Here is a 19,377-nt window from a genome sequence, read left to right as displayed (position 1 = left end):
CCTCAACTGAGCAGCAGGAAAGTAGCAAAGCAAGCCTGGTGATGACTCCACACTGTGTAACTGTTAAGGCTCTATGCCCATGGCCACTTTCTAAGACGTCCGTTAGAGTCTGGAAAGCTGGTTTATCCTGAGATTCCTGGATTTGGGCTATCACAGATACTTGGGGTTTTTTACTTGTTTGCTTGTGTTTTTTTTTTTTTTTTTTTTTGATAGAAGTTTTGTGTGTGTGTTTTTGTTTGTTTGTTTTTTTTGTGTGTATCTTTTTGTGTGTGTGTTTGTTTGTGTTTGTTTGTTGTGTTTGTGTGTGTTTGTTTTTTGTTTGTGTGTGTGTGTGTGTGTGTGTGTGTGTGTGTGTGTGTGTGTGTGTGTGTGTGTTTTGGGAGGAGGGACAAGCTCTCACTTTATAGCCCTGGCTGGCCTGGCCTAGAACTCCCTATGAACACCAGATTGACCTCAAAACTACAGAGCTCCATCTGCCTGTGCCTCTCGAGTGCCAAGATTAAAGACACGTGCCACCACACTGGACCCAAATATTGGTTTTTAACCTGCAGCTAAGCTCTTATTTGCTGCCCACATAACCAGCACTAAAATGCTGACATTTATGACTGCTTGTATCGGTGAGAAAGAAAAAAAAGATAGTAGCCCAAAGAGCCTGTCACTTGCTGTGAGGAAGCCCAGCCCTTCTGATGGGCACTTCCCTCTTTCTGTCCTAGGATGCAGTTCTCCTAATATCTCATTTTACAGTCTGGTCTGATTTTCTATACCAGACATACTAGCTGCTTCGCATCCATCAAAGGTAAGCCTGTCCAAGTGTGTCCATCCATCCTGACTTAGTGATGAGGGCGGTAAAAACTAGCGAACTGAACACAGAGCCTCAGAGGCTTTCAGAGCTGGCAGCACGCAGTGCCTGCAGAACTTACGACGAGAGACAGCGTAAGGCATGTGGGCAGGCTGCATACCTTGCAGAACAATGGTGTTTCCCCTCGACCTGGAGGAGCCAGGACACCTGGTGAGTATGGGCCTCTGTTGGGGTCTCTGCTACTTCACATCCCACCCTTTATCCCCTTAGCTTCACTTCCTATCACTAGATAGGTGAGAAAGAATAGAGAGGAGAAAGAGATAAAGATCTCTGAATCTAAATTTTTTTAAAGATTTATTTTATGTATATGGGCTCTGTCGCTGTCTTCAGACACACCAGAAGAGGGCATCGGATCTCATTACAGATGGTTGTGAGCCACCATGTGGTTGCTAGGATTTGAACTCAGGACCTCTGAAGAGCAGTCAGTGCTCTTAACACTGAGCCATCTCTCCAGCCCTGAATCTAATTTCCTTATTTCTCCAACAAACTATAACCAACCTCCCTAAATGACCAACAACCCTGAACCTCACCTAGGGGGCCCTAGCATTTATATGCACACTGAAAAGTTCCCCAAAATTCCAAATATCACGCAATCGCAGAAACTACCTGCAACTGGCAAAGCCATGCCTCTGCTGGAGCACGAGGCAAATCACAGTCAGCTGCTGAGAAGCACCACCAAATCCCACACATGGAATTAAAACAAAAACATATTCTTATATTTTTATGTTTTTAAAAAAGAAACTAAAATTCCAGAATTCCCACTATAGGCCTCAGACAGAGAGGAACAAATGAACTTCACACACATCTCCTCACGAATCCTCATCCAGCTGGGCATGATAGCATACACCTTCAATCCCAGCACTCCGGAGGCAGAGGCAGGCAGATTTGTGTGTCTGAGATAGCCTCGTCTACAGAGCAAGTCCCAGGACAGTCAGGGCTGCATGGAGAAACCATGTCTGGGGGGTAAGGGAACCCCCTTTTTTTTTTTTTTTTTTTTGGTTCTTTTTTCCGAGCTGGGGACCCAACTCAGGGCCTTGCGCTTCCTAGGCAAGCGCTCTGCACCGCTGAGCTAAATCCCCAACCCCTAGGGAACCCCCCTCTTACCGCCAGTCTTTTCATTCACTAAATTTCCAGATACCTGTAAGTAGACTGTGGTCTCCTGGGCAGGAGGACATTACTTGGGGACTCTGAGTCTCGGATGAAAAGACACTGATTCTGGGATCCCTCAACAACACATCCCATCCAGGCTGAGAGCTCTTGACTGCTGTCAGTGTCTCCCACTCTTAATCATGAGCAGACAACACAGTTTGCTGAACATCTGAGGGAAAATTCCTACATGGAAAGCAGGCACTAAAACAAATAAAACTAGCACCAAAAAAGGGACAAAATTGAGATCGTGTGTGTGTGTGTGTGTTTAAAGATAACTAAAAATTACTGCATCTATGAAACAAGACTTAGGAGTCCAGGGGGGAAAAAAAAAGAACCATTTGAAATTTTGATAGACTTTCACAGTAGAAACAAAAACTTAAGCAGAAAAATGGAATAATAAAGTTAAGGAAGCCTCCTAGAAAAAGCCAGATAGATAACCGGAAAGAAAGGGGAGTCTGAGCACCATGAGGCGGGACACCCGAACTGCAGGTCAGGGATAGGGGAGGGATACGGAAGCTATCGAGGGCATTTCCCAGCAGGTAAATCCCCGAGAGTTTCTAAAGCAAAGCTAACCCGAAAGTCTTGGAGACCTGGCTGCCTCATCTTAAGATCCTAAGGAAGCAGCCTTCTATGCCCAAACAAGGTGAGCGTTTTGTTTTGTTGTTGTTTTTTTAAGATTTATTTATTATATATATAAGTACACTGTAGCTGTCTTCAGACACAGCAGAAGAGAGCATCAGATCTCATTACAGATGGCTGTGAGCCACCATGTGGGTGCTGGGAATTGAACTCAGGACCTTTGGAAGAGAAGTCTTAACCACTGAGTCATTTTTTAAACATTTATTTACTTATTTAGTGTGTGTGTGTGTGTGTGTGTGTGTGTGTGTGTGTGTGTCCATCCAGCACTCTTCCCTACTGAGTAATTACAAAGGCTTGTTCTAGGAGGCCTATCGCTTAAAGACGAGAGGGTGACGTGACCCAAATCGCAGCAGAGCCCTGCTCGGCTCCCATGCTTCATTTATCTCCTCAGCAGGGCTTGTCTCTGAACCCTGCTAGCTACCCTAAAAACTAAGTCACCTTCGTGACTTGGCCAGGGCTTGGTCACTCCTCCCTGCTGAGAACCACCACACCTGTGAGTTCTTCCTCCTCGGGCTGCCAGCCAGCAACAGCGCTGCCCTCCTGCCGTCACAGGAACCTCGGGAGGCTGAGAAAAACCAGCACCGTGTGGGAGCTGCCCCACTGCTGCAGTCCTCCGCACTTGCCCTTGTCAGTCTGTCTGGCATGAAACACCAGTCTAGTGCTATCTGTCCCTGAAAGTCACACAGGAGAAGGCCCGAGGGGAGATTCACTCAACAGACAGAGTAAATGGAGTCCCTACTGTGGGTAAGAGCCCGACTGGGGGGTCCTCAGATGCCTCCCAAAGCCTGATCCGTGTGATGCCATGTTAACTCAGCACAAACCCTGCCTTTCCACACACCTCCACGCTTCCTTCTCCAAGCAACCAGAAGCACAGGCAGCTCCTGACTCTAATCCTTGGGGAGCACCACGAGGTGAACACTCAAGTGTCCGGACTACAAAGCCTCGGTGGGGAGGAGAGCCTTGCCCAGGAGCTGAACAACTACAGCTGGCTCAAGGTCGCTGGGAATTAAGGGCAAAGGCTCGGACACCCTGGATAGCTCTGTCTCCCGGCTGACTCTCGGGCCTCTGGCTGTTCCTGCTGGGCCTGCCAGGCAGTATCAGTGTTTCCCTCACTCATTCTCCCACATTTCCCATCCTCTCCTCTGCCTGACCTGTCCCTAACAGCTTAGGTCATCTCATGGCCCCCAGCCTGCACCTCCATCATGACCTCTCCCTGATCTTTGAAGCCCTCTGCCTCTTAGTATATTCTTGGAGAGGGGCATATTCTCAGCCTAGGGACGCTAACATTCCCCCCCAAATCTGCTGTTTCTCTTGCCCTTGTTCCTATTGAACAATCTGACCTTAGGACTTGCTGTTCTAAACTAGGGCTGTTTTCCAGCCTTCTCTTCTTACCCCTCACATCTGATGCCTGTGACGTAACACATACCCATCAATATCTATAATATGTCTCCCAGTTTACCTCCTTCCCCCATCCACTGCTCTGTCTCAGACCTCAGTTGCCACAGACAGGATGCCACCACAGCCCCTAACTCACTGCCTCCCATCCAATCTCCCCAGAGAACCAGAGCACTTTTTAAAGCATTCTGACCCTATCTCCCACTGACTTAAAAATCTTCATGGAGTCTCCAGGACTTCTGAAAAACAACATAAGGTCCTGGGGGATGACTCAGTGGCAAAGGACTGCACTACCAAGCATGACGCCCTGGGTCCGACCCCCAGGATCTACATGATGGGAGCAGAAAACCAGCCCCCACAGGTCGTCGTCTAACCTCCACGGATATACTGTGGACATTCACGCTCCTTTCCACCACAAAAATAAACACAAGAAGAACTTTAACACGCACAGGGCTAAGAAATCCAGCACCCCCCAGCTTCTCTGTCCTCCCATGCCCAGCTAAACTATACTGGATCCCTCTTCCTTGCCAACCTCAGCCTTCTTCTGCTTGCCTTTCTGAGGCCCCACTGAGACCACCGTCTTCACGGCTAGCCTTCCCTTTTACAGATCTCCTTGTCCTCACTTGTTTCCTGGGGATCCCACATTATCCAGAGTCCTGGCCAGGGCAGGTCACTGCTGTGCTATGTGGACCCACAAGAACCAGATCTAGCTGGGCCTGGTAATATGGGCCTATAGTCCCAGCACTGTGGAGCCAAGGCAGGAAGACCAGGTTTCTGCATCCATCACCTTGATGCACAGCTTCTAGTACCAACAGACTATAGTCTATAGTGTGGCTGAAGGAACAAAGGCATTGGGTTCCAGATCCCCTGGGGGCCGCTGAGTGAACTCAGGTGTTCCACTGCCCTTGAGTTTTCTGACATCTCCAAAGGCCACCATGGAAAGATTGACTTCTGGAGACTAGTTTGAACCTGTACCTTCACAACCAGGCGCCCTTCCAACCCTAAATGAGAGCAGCTCACACAGGGTCATGGAGAGTTCACAGAGGCTTGTGGTAACAGAGACTCTTTCTTGCTCATCCTTCCAAGTTGTGTGGGGAAGCTGTGACTAAAGCAAAGCCTCCTGAGGTAGTTTTCTCAAGTTTCTGTGAATGTTCAAAGCAGCTGAGCTGCGGTGATGAGAGTCTGGTTGGCTGCTGAGAGGCTGATCGACAGTTCACAGGGGAAGGGTGTACTAGCTAGCTACCAATGGCCTGCTCTTAACAGCTTCGACTCCTCGGAGGAAAGCATTGAGGATGCTTACAATAAAGACCCATCCTGGACTTAGCATTCTCAGGAGCACTTCACTGTGCTTAACCCCTAGCCAAGCACCCTTAGGAAGAGCTGCGGCCCGCTGATTGGCCTCAAAGCTGGCATTCCTGAGACAGTCCTCCTAGGGCGAGCACAGGACCACAGCTCACAATTTAGCGCTGCTGGATTGACAGAGGTAACTATAAAAGTTGGCCTGACCAATTCACTAAAGAAAAAATACTTCATTAGATGCTAAACTCCTGTTTGCCTCAGAGGTGTTGTGTGTCCCTCCCCCCCAAAAAAAGTCAGAGAGACACCTTTTTAATGTATGGCCAACACAGTAAGCCCTTGTTGGATACAGGGCAGATGCAAGTCCTCTCACAACTGATGAAGACAACAGGGATGCTACTTGGACCCTAAACCACCGCTTAGGAAAATTTGCCCCAATTTAAATTGTAAACCACGTCAAAGGTGACAACCTGTTCAAAATAGAACTATATCTAGAAATAAACACCAAAAACAAAAAACAAAAACAAAAAACAAAAAAACAAAAACAAAAAAAAAAAAAAAAATGGGCGTAGTAGCCCATGCCTTTGATCACTTGGGAGGCAGAAACAGGTGGATCTCTGCGAGTTCGAGGCCAGTCTAGTCTACAAATCGAGTTTAGGACAGCTAGGACTATTTACACTGAGAAACCTTGTCTCAAAACGAGAGAGAGAGAGAGAGAGAGAGAGAGAGAGAGAGAGAGAGAGAGAGAGAGAAGGAAGGAAGGAAGGAAAGGAAGGAAGGAAGGAAAAAAAAGAAGAGAAAAGAAATAAACACCATAGCTGGGTGTGGTGGCACAAACTTATAAACTCAGCAGTAAGGAAACCAAGGCAGGAGGACTACTATGAGTTCCAGGCCAGCGTGAACTATACAGTGAGACACGATCTCAAAGTTAAACAAGAAAATAATAATAAATAAAATAAAATAAAATAAACTAGGAAGGAAGACACAGTGAGATCACTCAAAATAATTTTTATGTCTAAAAAAGACATAAAATCACAATTATTATATCAAGGAATTATTTTTATTAAAAATATTCAAAGGAGGGGAAGGAGAAGAGGTAGAAGGCACACGTGAGCCTAGGAATTGAGTTTAGCCTGAAACCGACACAAAGATCCTGATGAAGGAGGGAAGGGAGGGGCAGGGGACGGGAGAGAGGGAGCCTGGGCTTGGAACTGTAGAACTGGAGCCCTCAGGCACCTTGAGGCAGTGCGGCTGCTCTGCAGGCTCTGTAGCAGGTAAAGGTGCCACTGAAGGGGGTCAGTGGGTAAAGGTGCTTGCCACTAAGCCTGATGACTCTAGTTCGATTCCCAGGACCCACATAGTAGAAGGTGAAAACCAATTCAGGACTTCTACATGTGTGCCATGGTATGTGTGTGCATACACATGTGCGTGTGTGTGTGTACACACACAAATGCACACACACACACTCACTCACACACACAACTAAAATGCTATGTAAAAGACGTCATTTTTAGGGAGGATAGGGGAGTTGAGATAGGGTCTTACTACATGGTCCTGACTGGCCTCGAACTTTTCATGCAGTTTATGGTAGCCTAGAACTTGCTGCAATCCTCCTGCCTCTGCCTCTCTAGTGCTGAGATAGACAGCATGTACTATAACCACTCTGGATGAAAGAAATCAAGTTTTAAAAATTGTATATAGTGTGCGCGCGAGTGTGTGTGTGTACACACTCGAGTACACACGCGCGTGCACACGCTACACCTGACACTTTCACCTGGGGCTGGGGATCTGAACTCAGGTCCTCAAGCTTGAACAGCAGGGACTTTACCAACTGAGACATCTCTCCAGCCACAGAAATCACATTTTAAGAGCTGGGTATAGTACTGCACACCTTTGATCCCAGTATTTGGGAGACAGAGGCAGGTAGATTTCTGTGTTCAAGGCCAGCCTGGGCGACACAGTGACATCCTGCCTCAAAAAAGCTATATGCTATGATATTCTGGAAGAGGCAAAACTACAGGGAATGGGGAAAAGTTGGTGGTTGCCAGGAGCTAAGAGCGGGAAAAGACTGTCCATAGGAAATAGCAAGAGAAAATCAGGAATCTGTTTTTGTCTGTCGGTCTGTCTGTTTAGACAGGATCTTCCAGAGAGCCTGCATGTACATCCAGTGTCTCACAACCACCTGTAACTCCCAACTCCACTGGATCCGACACCCACTCAGGATTCTATAGACACCTACACACTCAAAAGACACACGAATAAAAACGAATCTTAGCCAGGCGGTGGTGGCAGGCACACCTTTAATCCCAGCACAGGAGAGGCAGAGGCAGGGGGATCTCTCTCTAAGTTCAAGTTTCAAGACAGCCAGAACTATACAAAGACAGTTTGTCTTGAACAAACCATAGATAGATAGATAGATAGATAGATAGATAGATAGATAGATAGATAGATAGATAGATAGATAGATAGAATCTTTAAAAAATAAAAATAAAATAAAAGCCATTGCCCTGAGCCAGCAAGATGGCTCAGCGGATACGGGTATTTGCAGCCAACCCTGAACTGAGTTTGATCCCTGAGACCTACGTGATAAAAGGAAAGGCTTTTTTCAGGGTCCTGAAAGCCTTCTTACCTCCACAGGTCTGTGGCACATTCCCAACTCAAATAAAAAGCTTAATCTTAAAAACTAAGCTGTAGTCCTGAAGTGAATAAACAATGACCCTTTAAATTCGGGGAGAAGCTCAGCTACTAAGGCTCTTGCTCGACAAGCACGAGGACCTGAGTTCTTCCCCAGCATAAAGCTGGCACAGGGCACGAGAACCCTCAGTCCCAGCTGGCACAGGGTCCTTCCATAATTCTAGTTACTGGGCCTGTTCTCTTTCTCATTGGTTGTTTGTCCAACGTTAACTGTGTGTCAGAGCCTTAATCACGCACTGAGGACAGACCCAAGAACAAGACCCCTACTCTGCCCTGAAGAAACTTACAAACCAGTTGGGCAAGGCCAACATAGACAAGTGCAACACACTGAGTGTGTTCTAAAGTGTGTTGGGGAAGAGAAAGCTTCTGGAGGACTGACTGCCACACCGTAGGGCTAGTCCCATTCTGTTGTTGTTCTGGCTTTAGGGGTTTGTTCGTGGGTTGGTTGGTTTTAAGACAGGGTCTCACTAAGTATCCCTGGCTGGCCTGGAATCTGCCTCTCAAGTCCTGAACTAAAGGCATATGCCACCAGGCTTGCTTGGTATTCATTCGGCTTTCAGCTTTGAAACGCCCATAGTTCCTAGCAATCTCTAAACAAATGTCTGTAGAATAAGTAGCTAAGTCAACCCAGATCCTCTTCTCACACCTACAGCCCACGGGCTGTCCAATGAAGCTCAACTCAGAAGGGACCAGAAGGGGCTGGTACTGCACATGTGCAAGGCTCTAAAGTAGACTGAGGAAGATTGTGGGGGAAGTTAAGGGGCTCAAAACTACATCTACTTTATGTTTATTCCTATCCTAAGTGATATGTGTTCACTCAGCAAATAGATATCAACTGTTAAAGATGAGCTGTTGCTGCAAGTTTCGGGCCCAGAACCCCATTATCAGAGAACTGATCTGCGAAATGGACACAGCATTCAGATGTGGGCCTCCCCCCAAAACAAAAAGGAACAAAGTAATTTTTTACTTTATGAAAAAAAATCTGACAGTGACTGTGCTGGCTAGGTTTATGTCAACGTCACACAGCTAGAGGCTTCAGAGAGGGAGCCTCAGTGAAGAAAAATGCCTCTGTAAAATGGGGCTGTAGGGAAACTTGTAGGGCATTTTCTAAATTACTGATAAAATTATGGTGGGAGGACCCAGCCCATTGTGGGTGAGACCACCCCTGGGCTCTGCAAGAAAGCAGGTTGAGCGGCCTGCATCAGCTCCTGAGTGACCTCCTTCACTGATGAACTGTGATGTGGATAAATCCTTTCCTCCCAAAGTTAATTTTGGTCATGGTGTTTCACTACAGCTGCAATAACCCTAACTAAGACAGGGACTATGGGGGATATTAACTTAGATCAAAAGGAAGGTGACATTTAAACTAGTACAGTGGTTGTTTTTTTGTTTTTGTTTTTTTTTTTTTTTTTTTTTTTTGGTTTTTTTTTTTTGGGGTGGGGGCCGAACCCGGGGCCTTTTTTTTCTGGGTAAGGGCTTCCCCCTGGCTAAACCCCCACCCCCTTTTTTTTTTTTTTTTTTTTTTTTTTTTTTTTTTTTTTTTTTTTTTTTTGTGGGGGGGGGGGCCCCCGGGCTCGTCCCTTCCCAGGTTCAAGCCCCAGCACTGCTTAGGATGAGACAGTAGTGGGAGGCTGCAGAGGCAGCAACTGAAGGATCAGTTTTAGCTTCTCCTAAGTCCCTGCCAGCTCTAGGCACACCTGGGCTATATCAGAAACAAAAAACAAAAAAAAAAAAAAAAAAAAAAAAAAGCCACATTTCTGAAATCATAAGAAGCTTCTATAAAAAAAAAAAAATCTTCATTTCATTCTTAATTTCTGGAGAAAAATGCCAAAGCTGAAACCCCCACCAAAAACTAGAAGGTAGCATTAAAATAGTATTCAGTGATGTATTCTCCTAAAGCACATGCCTAACTCAATTGTCACAGGAATAGAAGCCTGTTCACACATTCACTAATTTTTTTTTAAATTGCGCTTATTTTTGTACACCACAGATTCATTTTGTTTCAAAGGAAATTTCAGCCATATTGCATACTGGTTTTTTTCCCCCCAGTCTTGATGCTTACTTCTTTTTTTTTTTTTTTTGGTTCTTTTTTTCCGGAGCTGGGGACCGAACCCAGGGCCTTGCGCTTCCTAGGTAAGCGCTCTACCACTGAGCTAAATCCCCAGCCCCTTGATGCTTACTTCTAAAAGAGGCGAAGCAAGAAGTTATGGTGCCACCTACATAATCAAAAGGTCTTGGGTAAAGGATGCAAAAACTTGTCAGCTGGGTGTGGTGGTGCAGCAAGCATGCAACCCCAGCATTTTGATAGCCTAAGGCAGGAGGATTACCACAAATTCAAAGCCAACCTGCACTTGGGTAGCAAGTACCAGGCTGCCAGGGCTGTAAAGTGAGACCTTGTCGCAAATAAAAAAAATGAATAAATGAATAAGCTGGAGTTGGTGGCTCACACCTATAATCTTCAGCATTTGTGATGCTGAGGCAGGAGGATTAAGATACATTTAATGCCAGTCTAGGTTACATAGTGCCTTCTGGGTCAGCAGCCTGAACTGTAGAGACTGTCTTGTGGGAGGTTCTATAAGTATTCCATCTTTCAAATGTAATATTCAAAAATAACACCTGGAATATGACATTCCATCCCACACCTCTAACCCTTGAAAGGGGGGTACACAGAGAGCAAGGGAGTTATTTTTACTTAAATTACAAGGAAATGAATATTAGATTTTTAAAAATTAATTAACAATGATTTCAGCAAGTCATTTAACTGCTCCAAGCCTCAATTGCTTTCCCATGGGTAAAAATGAAGATGTTGATGATAGAAAATCCCTATGGATAGTTGCAGTAAACACTGATTCTCCCCAGAAAACAGTTCAAGTAACCTTTAGAGCATGGGTGCTAGTGTGAGCATTTTTTTAAAAAAGTCGATCTTTGCTTTTGTTTTTATAATAATTTCTTCTTGTGTACTACATCAGGAAGGTTGTGCATGGCTAGAGTATCCCACATATACCAGCCAAAAGAATAAGGGGAAGACAGTTATGACGCTCAACAGTTATGCTGCATTTGATGGGGGATGGGAGGTGGGGAGGAAGCTACCATAGAAGAAGATCACTGAAAAGGGAAACTGTAAATTTCCACCTCTCCTACAGGAAAAGGCACTTTCATTTTCTCTCACTCTAAAAAGAGATAACGAAAGCCACAGCAGTCCTCACACGTTTTCATTGTAAAGACGTGCCAAAATATTGAAGAGGCACTGTTTTTCTACCTAGGTCACCCATCTTTATTTTTAAATACTGACAACCCGCCCTCACTTCGACGCTCACCATCCATTATAAAAATAAATAAAAAATAAATTTAAACATGTCCGCTGTGCCTTTCATGCAAACCCATAAACAATCATATCTTCCCCGCAGCGACGCCCAGGACTGAGTCCCACAAGCAACGAGACTGCAGACTGCGGCGCTGGCTGGGGCCACTCCTCCCGTGGCACTCTGAAGCTGCTCCCCTTCTCCCTTGGGATTTCTAAGGGACCCGGCTAAGACCCTTCCCTTTAAGTCCAGCTTCGGAAAGGGGAGGCGGAGAGAGCCTGCGGGAGCAGCTCCACAGGAAAACCCCGGGTCCCCTCCCCAGCTGGCTGGAGTGGCCCCGGCGGCGCGCGCCCAGCCTCTCCCAGGTGGGTCTCTGCAGCCGGGGACAGCGCCCTGCTCCCGGGAGAAGGAGGCAGGGAGGGAGGAGGACGCAGGCCAGGCTTCGTTCGTCACGATTCACGAGGGAGGGTGGGAAAGAGGGAGGGATTGGAGACAGAAAACGGGGGGGGGGCGGAATTGAGAGCCGTGGAAATGCAGAAGGCAAGGAAGGGAGACGGTAGGAAAGGAATACGTCTGGAGGGAGAAGAGTTGGGTTGCAGAAGGGTGATGCTGCAGAGGACGGTGGTGGGCTGGTGGGGGATAAAGGGGCGGATGGGGGAGGGAGAGATGGGGTCTAGGGTGAACAGAGAGAGAGAGGAGACGGGATGGGATGAAGGAAGAGAGGTGGCGTGATGGAGGTGAAGGGATGAAGGTAAAAGGGAAAACGGGATGTTTATGAAGGCGAGGTGTGAGGAGGAGGGATGGGATGAAGAGGAGATGGAGGAATAGAGACCGAGGAGGCGTCTGGGGATTGGAGGACCGAGGTGAAGAGGGGATCTGGGTGAAGCGTGAGTCAGGGAAGCCTGCTGGCCGCAGGAAGCCAGAGGGGCTTCCCTCCCGGGAGGGCGGCGCCTGAATAACGGGTTTCGCCGGCCCCGGGGCAGCACCCGGAGGCCACTTACTCTCTCCGACCACCGCCTTGAGGCCAATGGGGGCCATGGCGTTCTTCGAGTCTCCGGGCTCCGATGCTCCTCCCGCGACACCGTAGCCTCCCCCGGGCCGCGCGCCCCGCTGTCTGCAGCCCGCCGCCCCGCAGTCGCGCTCGGGACCGACTGACGCGCGGACTCCGCGCGGGGGCGCGACTGGGGCCAGAGCGAGGCTGTGGAGCGGCCGGCGCGCGCGGAGAGGCGGGGCTGTAGGGGCGGGGCCTCGCGCCGACCGTCATCGTCACCCGCGCGCTTCCGCCAATAGAAGCGCAGCCCGGGCGTGAGACCCCGCCCTCCGAGATGCGGACGGTCTCCGGGAGCGCCCTCCCCTGCGCCTTACGCCCGCGACCCCGGCTCAGGGTCCTAAAATCCCCTCATCTGCCCTGCACTGGCCGCCCAGGCCATGGGAATCTCCCCAAAGCCAGGCTATGATGCTCTTTCTGCTGTTTTTGGAGCCTTCCATTTTCTCCTGCCAACAAAAAGAACTCTGAGAGCAGATTCTTATGAACTGCATTCCCATTCCCAGCCACAACATAAGGCTTACGGTACACTGAAACTAACCCTGTGTCTCTGTGGTCTGTTTACCATTATTGATGGAGCACTAAGCTCTGTGTCACGCACCTTTCAGGTATCATTTTACTAAATTCGCGCAATAATAGCGTCGTTTCTAATCTTCATTTTCAGGTGCAAAATCAAACACCATTGTGCTTGCTGTTGTGTTATCATTCACTAATGAATATTGTTCTCCCATTACTATGGATAAGCTTATATTCTGTACACGGGGCCTGCACTCGTGCACAAGACACGATACAAATCCAGTAGTTTCCAAGATCCAAATCTAATTAAGAAATACTATAGAGTCAACTCTCGACTCAGCATCTCCTTCTTGCAGTCTACATGGTCACATACCGGTTTTCACTGTGGCATCTTTGTTACTAAAGAAGATTGCTTTTGAAATACAGAACATGAGTGGGAGATGTACCTCCGTGGTGGAGCGCTGGCTTGTCATATGCAAGGTCTCAGCTTTGATCCCTGACGGTGGAAAATATAATAATTAAAAATCACGGGTTGGGGATGTAGCTCAGTGGTAGAACGCTTGTCTAGCAAGCGCAAGGCCCTGGGTTCAGTCCCCAGCTCCGGGGAAAAAAAAAAAAAAAGGAAAAAAAATCACAAAGGACAGGGCTGGAGAGATGGCTCAGTGGTTAAGAGCACTGGCTACTCTTCCAGAGGTCCTGAGTTAAAGTCTTAGCATTTACATGACGGCTCACTCACAATTGTCTTTGACTGTAGTCTAATAGGACTCAATGCCCTCTTCTGATGTGCATACATACCAACAAGACACCCTCATACATAAAATACATGCATAAATAAATCTTCTTTAAAAACATTTTAAAAAAGAAAAATCACAAAGGAGCGAGGTGTGGTAGCACATATCCTTAGTCCCAGCACTCAGAAGACAGAGAAATAGGAGGGTGCCTGAGTTTGAGGCCAGTCTGATCTACAGAGCAAGTTTCAGAACAGCCTGGTCTATAGATCAAGTTCCAGGGTAGCCAAGACTACACAGAAAAACACTGTGTGAACAAACAAATAAGAAAGAAGCACAACGGAGGGTGGAGCACACAGACCTTTAATCCCAGCACTTGGGTGGCAGAGGCAGGAAAGGTTCCGTGAGTTCCTGGCCAGCCTGGTCTATATCATGAGTTTCAGGTCAGCCAGAGTACAAATACCCAGTTTCCAAAAACACAAAACAAAATGACAACAAACCCACAAAGGAAGGGCTATTAAGATGGCTCAGCAGGTAGAGGCACTTGTCATCTGGTCTTACAACCTAAGCAGGGTCCCCAGAATCCACTTAGTGCAAGAAGCAAACAGACTCCTTACAGGCTGTTCTCTGGCCCCCACACACGCACAGTAGTGCTTGATACCACACATTAGGTAAATATAATAAAACCTTTACAGCAGTTCTCTGGAACAACTCCCTAAAATTGTCTGATTTCTACATGAGTGTCATAGAGCGTAGACATACACACATCACACTCACATATCTGGAATAACAAATTAATTTTTGCATCTACTTTTTTTTTTTTTTTTTTTTTTTTTTTTTTTTTTTTTTTTTTTTCCGAACCCAGGGCCTTGCGCTTCCTAGGCAAGCGCTCTTTGAGCTAAATCCCCAACCCCAAATTAATTTTTTAATCATAAAGGAGTGCTAGACATGCTTTTGTAAACCAGCTTTTTTTTTCTTAAGGCAAGAGATTTTCTTTCTTTCTTTCTTTCTTTCTTTTGTTTTCTTTTTTTTTTTTTTTCTTCCTTCCTTCCTTCCTTCCTCCGCTCCCTCCCTCTCTCCCCTGAGCTAAATCCCCAACCCTTCTTTTTTTTTTTTTTTTTTTAAAGATTTATTTATTTTATGTACATGAGTACACTGTCGCTGTCTTCAGACACACAGAAGAGGGCATCGAACCCCATTACAGGTGGTCGTGAGCCACCATGTGGTTGCTGGGAATTGAATTCAGGACCTCTGGAAGAGCAGTTGACAGTCATAACTATAACCACTGAGCCATCTCTCCAACCCGTGGGAGACTGTCTGTGAATTTAGGCCAGCCTGGGCTACATGGTAATCTCCTGTCTCAAAAACCTGAAACAAATGGGTTACAAAGTATGGCTCAGTGAGTAAAGGCATTCCTAGGAAAGCTGATAACTGAGGTCAGTCACTGGAGCCCACATAGAGAAGAGAACAGAGTCCACAAAGTTGTTCTCTGACCACATACCATGGCGAGCACTCTTTAAACAAATCACAAAGGACAGGAGATTTAGGCATGAAGTCCATAAATACCCCATGCTTGTGAACAGCCCTGTGCACATCATTTCTGCATATCATTCAGAAATCAAATGATTATTTTACAAACGGGGACCATGAGATTCAGAGAGGCTGTATTGAGTAGTGACCAAGTAGTAATTCAAGTATTTTTTAAAACAAATGCATTTGTTTGTTTGTTTGTTTAATCTATCAATGTGCCTATTTATTTAGACAGGGTCTTACTATGTAGCCCTGGTTGGTCTAGAATTTGCAGAAATGCACCTGCTTCTGCCTCCTGGGTGCTGGGATTAAAAATGTTCACTATGCCTGGCTTTATTTATTCATATTCTGTGATAATTTGTTTTTGTTTTGTTTCTTGGTTTTTATTGGTTTTGGTTTGGTTTGGTTTGGTTTTGGTTTTTTTGTTTTTTGTTTTTTGTTTTTTTTTTTTTTGGAGACAGGGTTTCTCTGTGTGGCCCTGACTGTCCTAGAACACATTCTATACACCAGGCTGGCCTCAAACTCAGAGACGAGCTTGTCTCTGCTTCCAAGTGCTGGGATTGAAGGCAGCGCCACCACCGCTCCCCAGGCCCCAGGCACGTATGTGATAGTTATTATTTGAGACAGGAGCCCATGTAGCTCAGGCTGGTCTTAAACTTGATATGTAGCTCAGGATGACCTTCAATCCCTCGTTCTCCTGTTATCACCTCTCACAAGCAGAGAATCTAGGTGTGTACCACTATGCCTGATTTATTTTTTTTCCTTTTTTTTTCCGGAGCTGAGGACCGAACCCAGGGCCTTGGGCGTGCTAGGCAAGCGCTCTACCACTGAGTTAAATCCCCAACCCCTCCATGCCTGCTTTATGTCCTGCGATCAATCTACCAACTAAGCTTAGCCCTACCCCCCTAGAAATACAATTCTATAACAATTTGAATTCTGAGCTACGGTTTTATACTATACAACAAGAAAAGAAGCAAAAGCCTAAGGAAGAATTTTCCTTGTCGTGAAGTGAATTGTGGTGGGACTTAAAACACCGTATGTCCTAGTTCGAGCCACCAGCACCAGGGTGAGAAGATTTGACAGCATTCTCCTGTGATAAATAAGTGTTGACAGGATCTGGGATCAATAAGGCATGCCTTCTAGGGGTTCCTGTGATTAGGTTAGTCTCTGGGCTTACCCATGGGAAGTAGTTGTGATTAGGCTAATTGAGGTGGGAAGACCCACCCACAGTGGTTGGTATCATTCCCTAGGCTGTGAGCTGAGTGCAAACAGGCATTGCTTTCTGCTTGCTGACCGTGGGCACAACGTGACTGGGGCCATCTCAAGTTCCTACCTTCATTCCTACCTTGCATAATGGACTCGTCCTTCAACGGTAAACCCCAAATAAATGTTTTCTTCCTTAAAGTACTCTTATCAGGATGTTTATCACAAGAACAGGAAAAGGAGCCCAGACATCTGGCCTCTATCTACTCCAGACTGCACCCAAAGGACCTTTTGCTTCCTTCCTAGACAGAAGGTACAATTATGTCGTCTCTCCACGTCTCAGTTCTGCCTTGGCTTACAGAATGCAACGCATTGGTAGATTCTGGGTACATCTGGAGAAGACACTAGTGTGTGTGAATGTGAGGGAACCCTAGGTAGAGTTGTGATACCACATGCTCCTTCCTTAAGCAGCTGGCATGTATCGACAGAGACTCCACAGTTCATGCATCTACCACAGAAATATGAATTAGTTCTTTTTTTTTTTTTTTTTTTTTTTTTCGGAGCTGGGGACCGAACCCAGGGCCTTGCGCTTCCTAGGCAAGCGCTCTACCACTAAGCTAAATCCCCAACCCCAGAAATATGAATTAGAAGCTTGAGGAATCGCTTCTTGTTAAGGAGTTGGGATGTTGAGGGCTGGACTGCCATTCATCCAGTGGGCCAGTAAAGGTTAACAGAGTGGCACCAGATGTCCAGCCCACGTGCTCTAGGGAATGGTTCCTGCCCTTGAGGGTCTGACAGATGGTAGTAGGGGAATCACACCTGCTGGAAAGTGCTGAAACAGGAAAGGGGGCTGTAAAAGTCACCAACAGGGCACCTGACCCAAGAACTGGCTGGGCTACAGTCAGAGTGGGCTCCCGGAACCTAAGGGGCAAAAAGTAGCAAGGACGGGTGGGAGAGCATCCCGTCAAACACACAGCAGGTGCAAAACCCACCATCAGAAAAGAATGTAGCCTATCTCGGGAAAGAGGGTCTGTTGTGATTCCATCGGAGAACCTGAGGGCCGGGTTGGCAGGCAGAGCTCTAGGAGTGGGCCTGCTGCAATGAGAGGGTCTTTCAGAGGGTGTGGGATCTCTGCACAAGGAAACTCCTCAAAGATCATAGCAAATATAGCAGCTCCTTATTTTCAGCAGAGGCAAGGACCAGAAAAAGATGGTTTCTACAGGTGCATGTACCTGGGTGTTCCCTGTTGGTGACTAAAGTCAGAATGGATGCTAGTTTAAAAAAAAAAAAAAATAGTTCAAAGAGGCCGTGAACCCACCACAGAGCCTGACTTTGGTGGACGCTGGTGCCTATAAACCTGGCACCTGGGAGCTGGAAGCAAAGGAGGGGAAGAGGTGAAGAGTCTAAGATGACCTTTCTTCATCCTTGGCTAAGTAGCAAGTTCAAGGGCAGACTGAACTTAAATGAAATCCTATCAGAAAAATAAAGACCCTGACTTTGAGATCACACTGAATGTGGAAATCCATCCCCTGGCACCAGGCTTCTTGACATCTCTGAACCTTGGTTTCCCCATCTGTGGAGCTTCTCTCTCAGGGTAGCTCTGAGGATACAGGGCAATGACCAACAGTTTAAAGTCTCTCCCAGGCAGACATCACTCATGCTATACTTAGAGAGGGAGGGTGTTGAGACAGAATCTTCCTAGATAACCCCAGGCTAGCTTCAAACTTGCAATAATCCCCAGCCTCTCGAGTTCTGGGATTATAAGTGAGCTGTCTGTATCCTTCCTGCCTTGGCTGAGACATCACAGAATACTCAGTAATTTTCATTGGACCCTTTCTCCTACTCCATTAAATCGGTGATACTATTATTTTCTTAGGGCATGCCAAGGTCCAGTCACCGGGCTAAGGTCATAAGGCTGTTAGTGCAGACCAGTAACTCCCCGCTAGCCCTCACTTCCTGGTGCCCAGTAGAGAACTGCAGAGCCCAAGACGCAGTCCATGGCAGAGGAGAGGTTTGGCTATGTGGGCAGCTTGTTGTGCGCGTATCAGCGACAAGAACCAGATCACCTTGGGAATTTGAACCCAATCAGGTTCATTGTCCATCGCTCCACCTTAACTCTATGACCAGACCGGGTTGATGCGGCAGGATGCTTAGGTCTGGCTTCCCTGGCCAGCAGAGGCGCAGGTGCGCTTACAGTTACGCATGCGTGGCCCGCAGCCTCTGCAGAGCCCGCTGCAGACCTGCGGCAGGCGTGGGAACAATCCCAGGAGTTACGCTCAGGTCACGTGACGGGGAGAGCTGGGCAGGTAAACAGGATGTTAAAGGAAGAAAGACGTAGGGGCTGAGGACAGTTTACAAAGGAGCTGCCAGGAGGAGCCCAGGGTAAGAAAACACCTTAGCAAGAAACACGAATGGGGTGAATTAGACAGTAAATAGCAACTGGTAGCAAATGGGTGCGGTGATATATATAGATCAATCCCTGAGGGCAGAGTGTGGGCCACTTCTCCCGCCACCTGGGACCTCACTCCTGCCTCACTCTCCTTCAAAACTGCATCACCGCTGCGTTCTGGCTGCGTTCTTCTATGCCTACCCCACCCTCTCCCTCTGACTGTTGGGCCATTACATTCCCCATTCCCTGCACTGTTTTAGGGACATTTTCTTAAATAAATAAATAAATAAATAAATAAATAAATAAATAAATAAATAAATAAATAATAAAGGTTATTCGTGTGTGTGTGTGTGTGTGTGTGTGCTTGTAGAGTTCAGAGACTTGTTTGTGTGAGTCGAGAACAAGCTATCAAACAGGTTGGCTAGTGTGGCTGTAAATGCCTTGACCCACTGAGCCATCTCTTTGGCCCAGGAACAATCTATCTACAGGAGAGGGCTGGAGACATGGCCCAGCAGTTAAGAACACAGGCTACTCTTTCAGAAGGCCCGGGTTTGATTCCAAGCAACCACACCTCAGCCCACAACCCTCGAACCCCAGTTCCAGGTGATCCGATGACTCTTCCAACCTCCTCT

General features: G+C 47.0%; 1 protein-coding gene across 2 annotated transcripts in view; it reads right to left on the bottom strand.

Moving 5' to 3' along the window:
• Stxbp1 (syntaxin binding protein 1) overlaps nt 1–12,516 on the bottom strand; it is a 61,137-nt gene extending 48,621 nt beyond the window's left edge. The window contains exon 1 of one of the 2 annotated variants that reach the window (XM_032902722.1): nt 12,336–12,516. In XM_032902722.1, coding sequence (XP_032758613.1) covers nt 12,336–12,372 — 37 coding nt within the window. In that variant the 5' untranslated portion in view covers nt 12,373–12,516. The remainder of the gene's footprint in view (nt 1–12,335) is intronic. The other variant, XM_032902723.1, reaches the window with a different exon arrangement.
• Between the last annotated feature and the right edge of the window lie 6,861 nt (nt 12,517–19,377).

Source organism: Rattus rattus, chromosome 5 (assembly GCF_011064425.1).
Source record: "Rattus rattus isolate New Zealand chromosome 5, Rrattus_CSIRO_v1, whole genome shotgun sequence".
NCBI classification, from domain to species: domain Eukaryota; kingdom Metazoa; phylum Chordata; class Mammalia; order Rodentia; family Muridae; genus Rattus; species Rattus rattus.
This window is presented reverse-complemented; position numbering and strand designations above follow the sequence as displayed.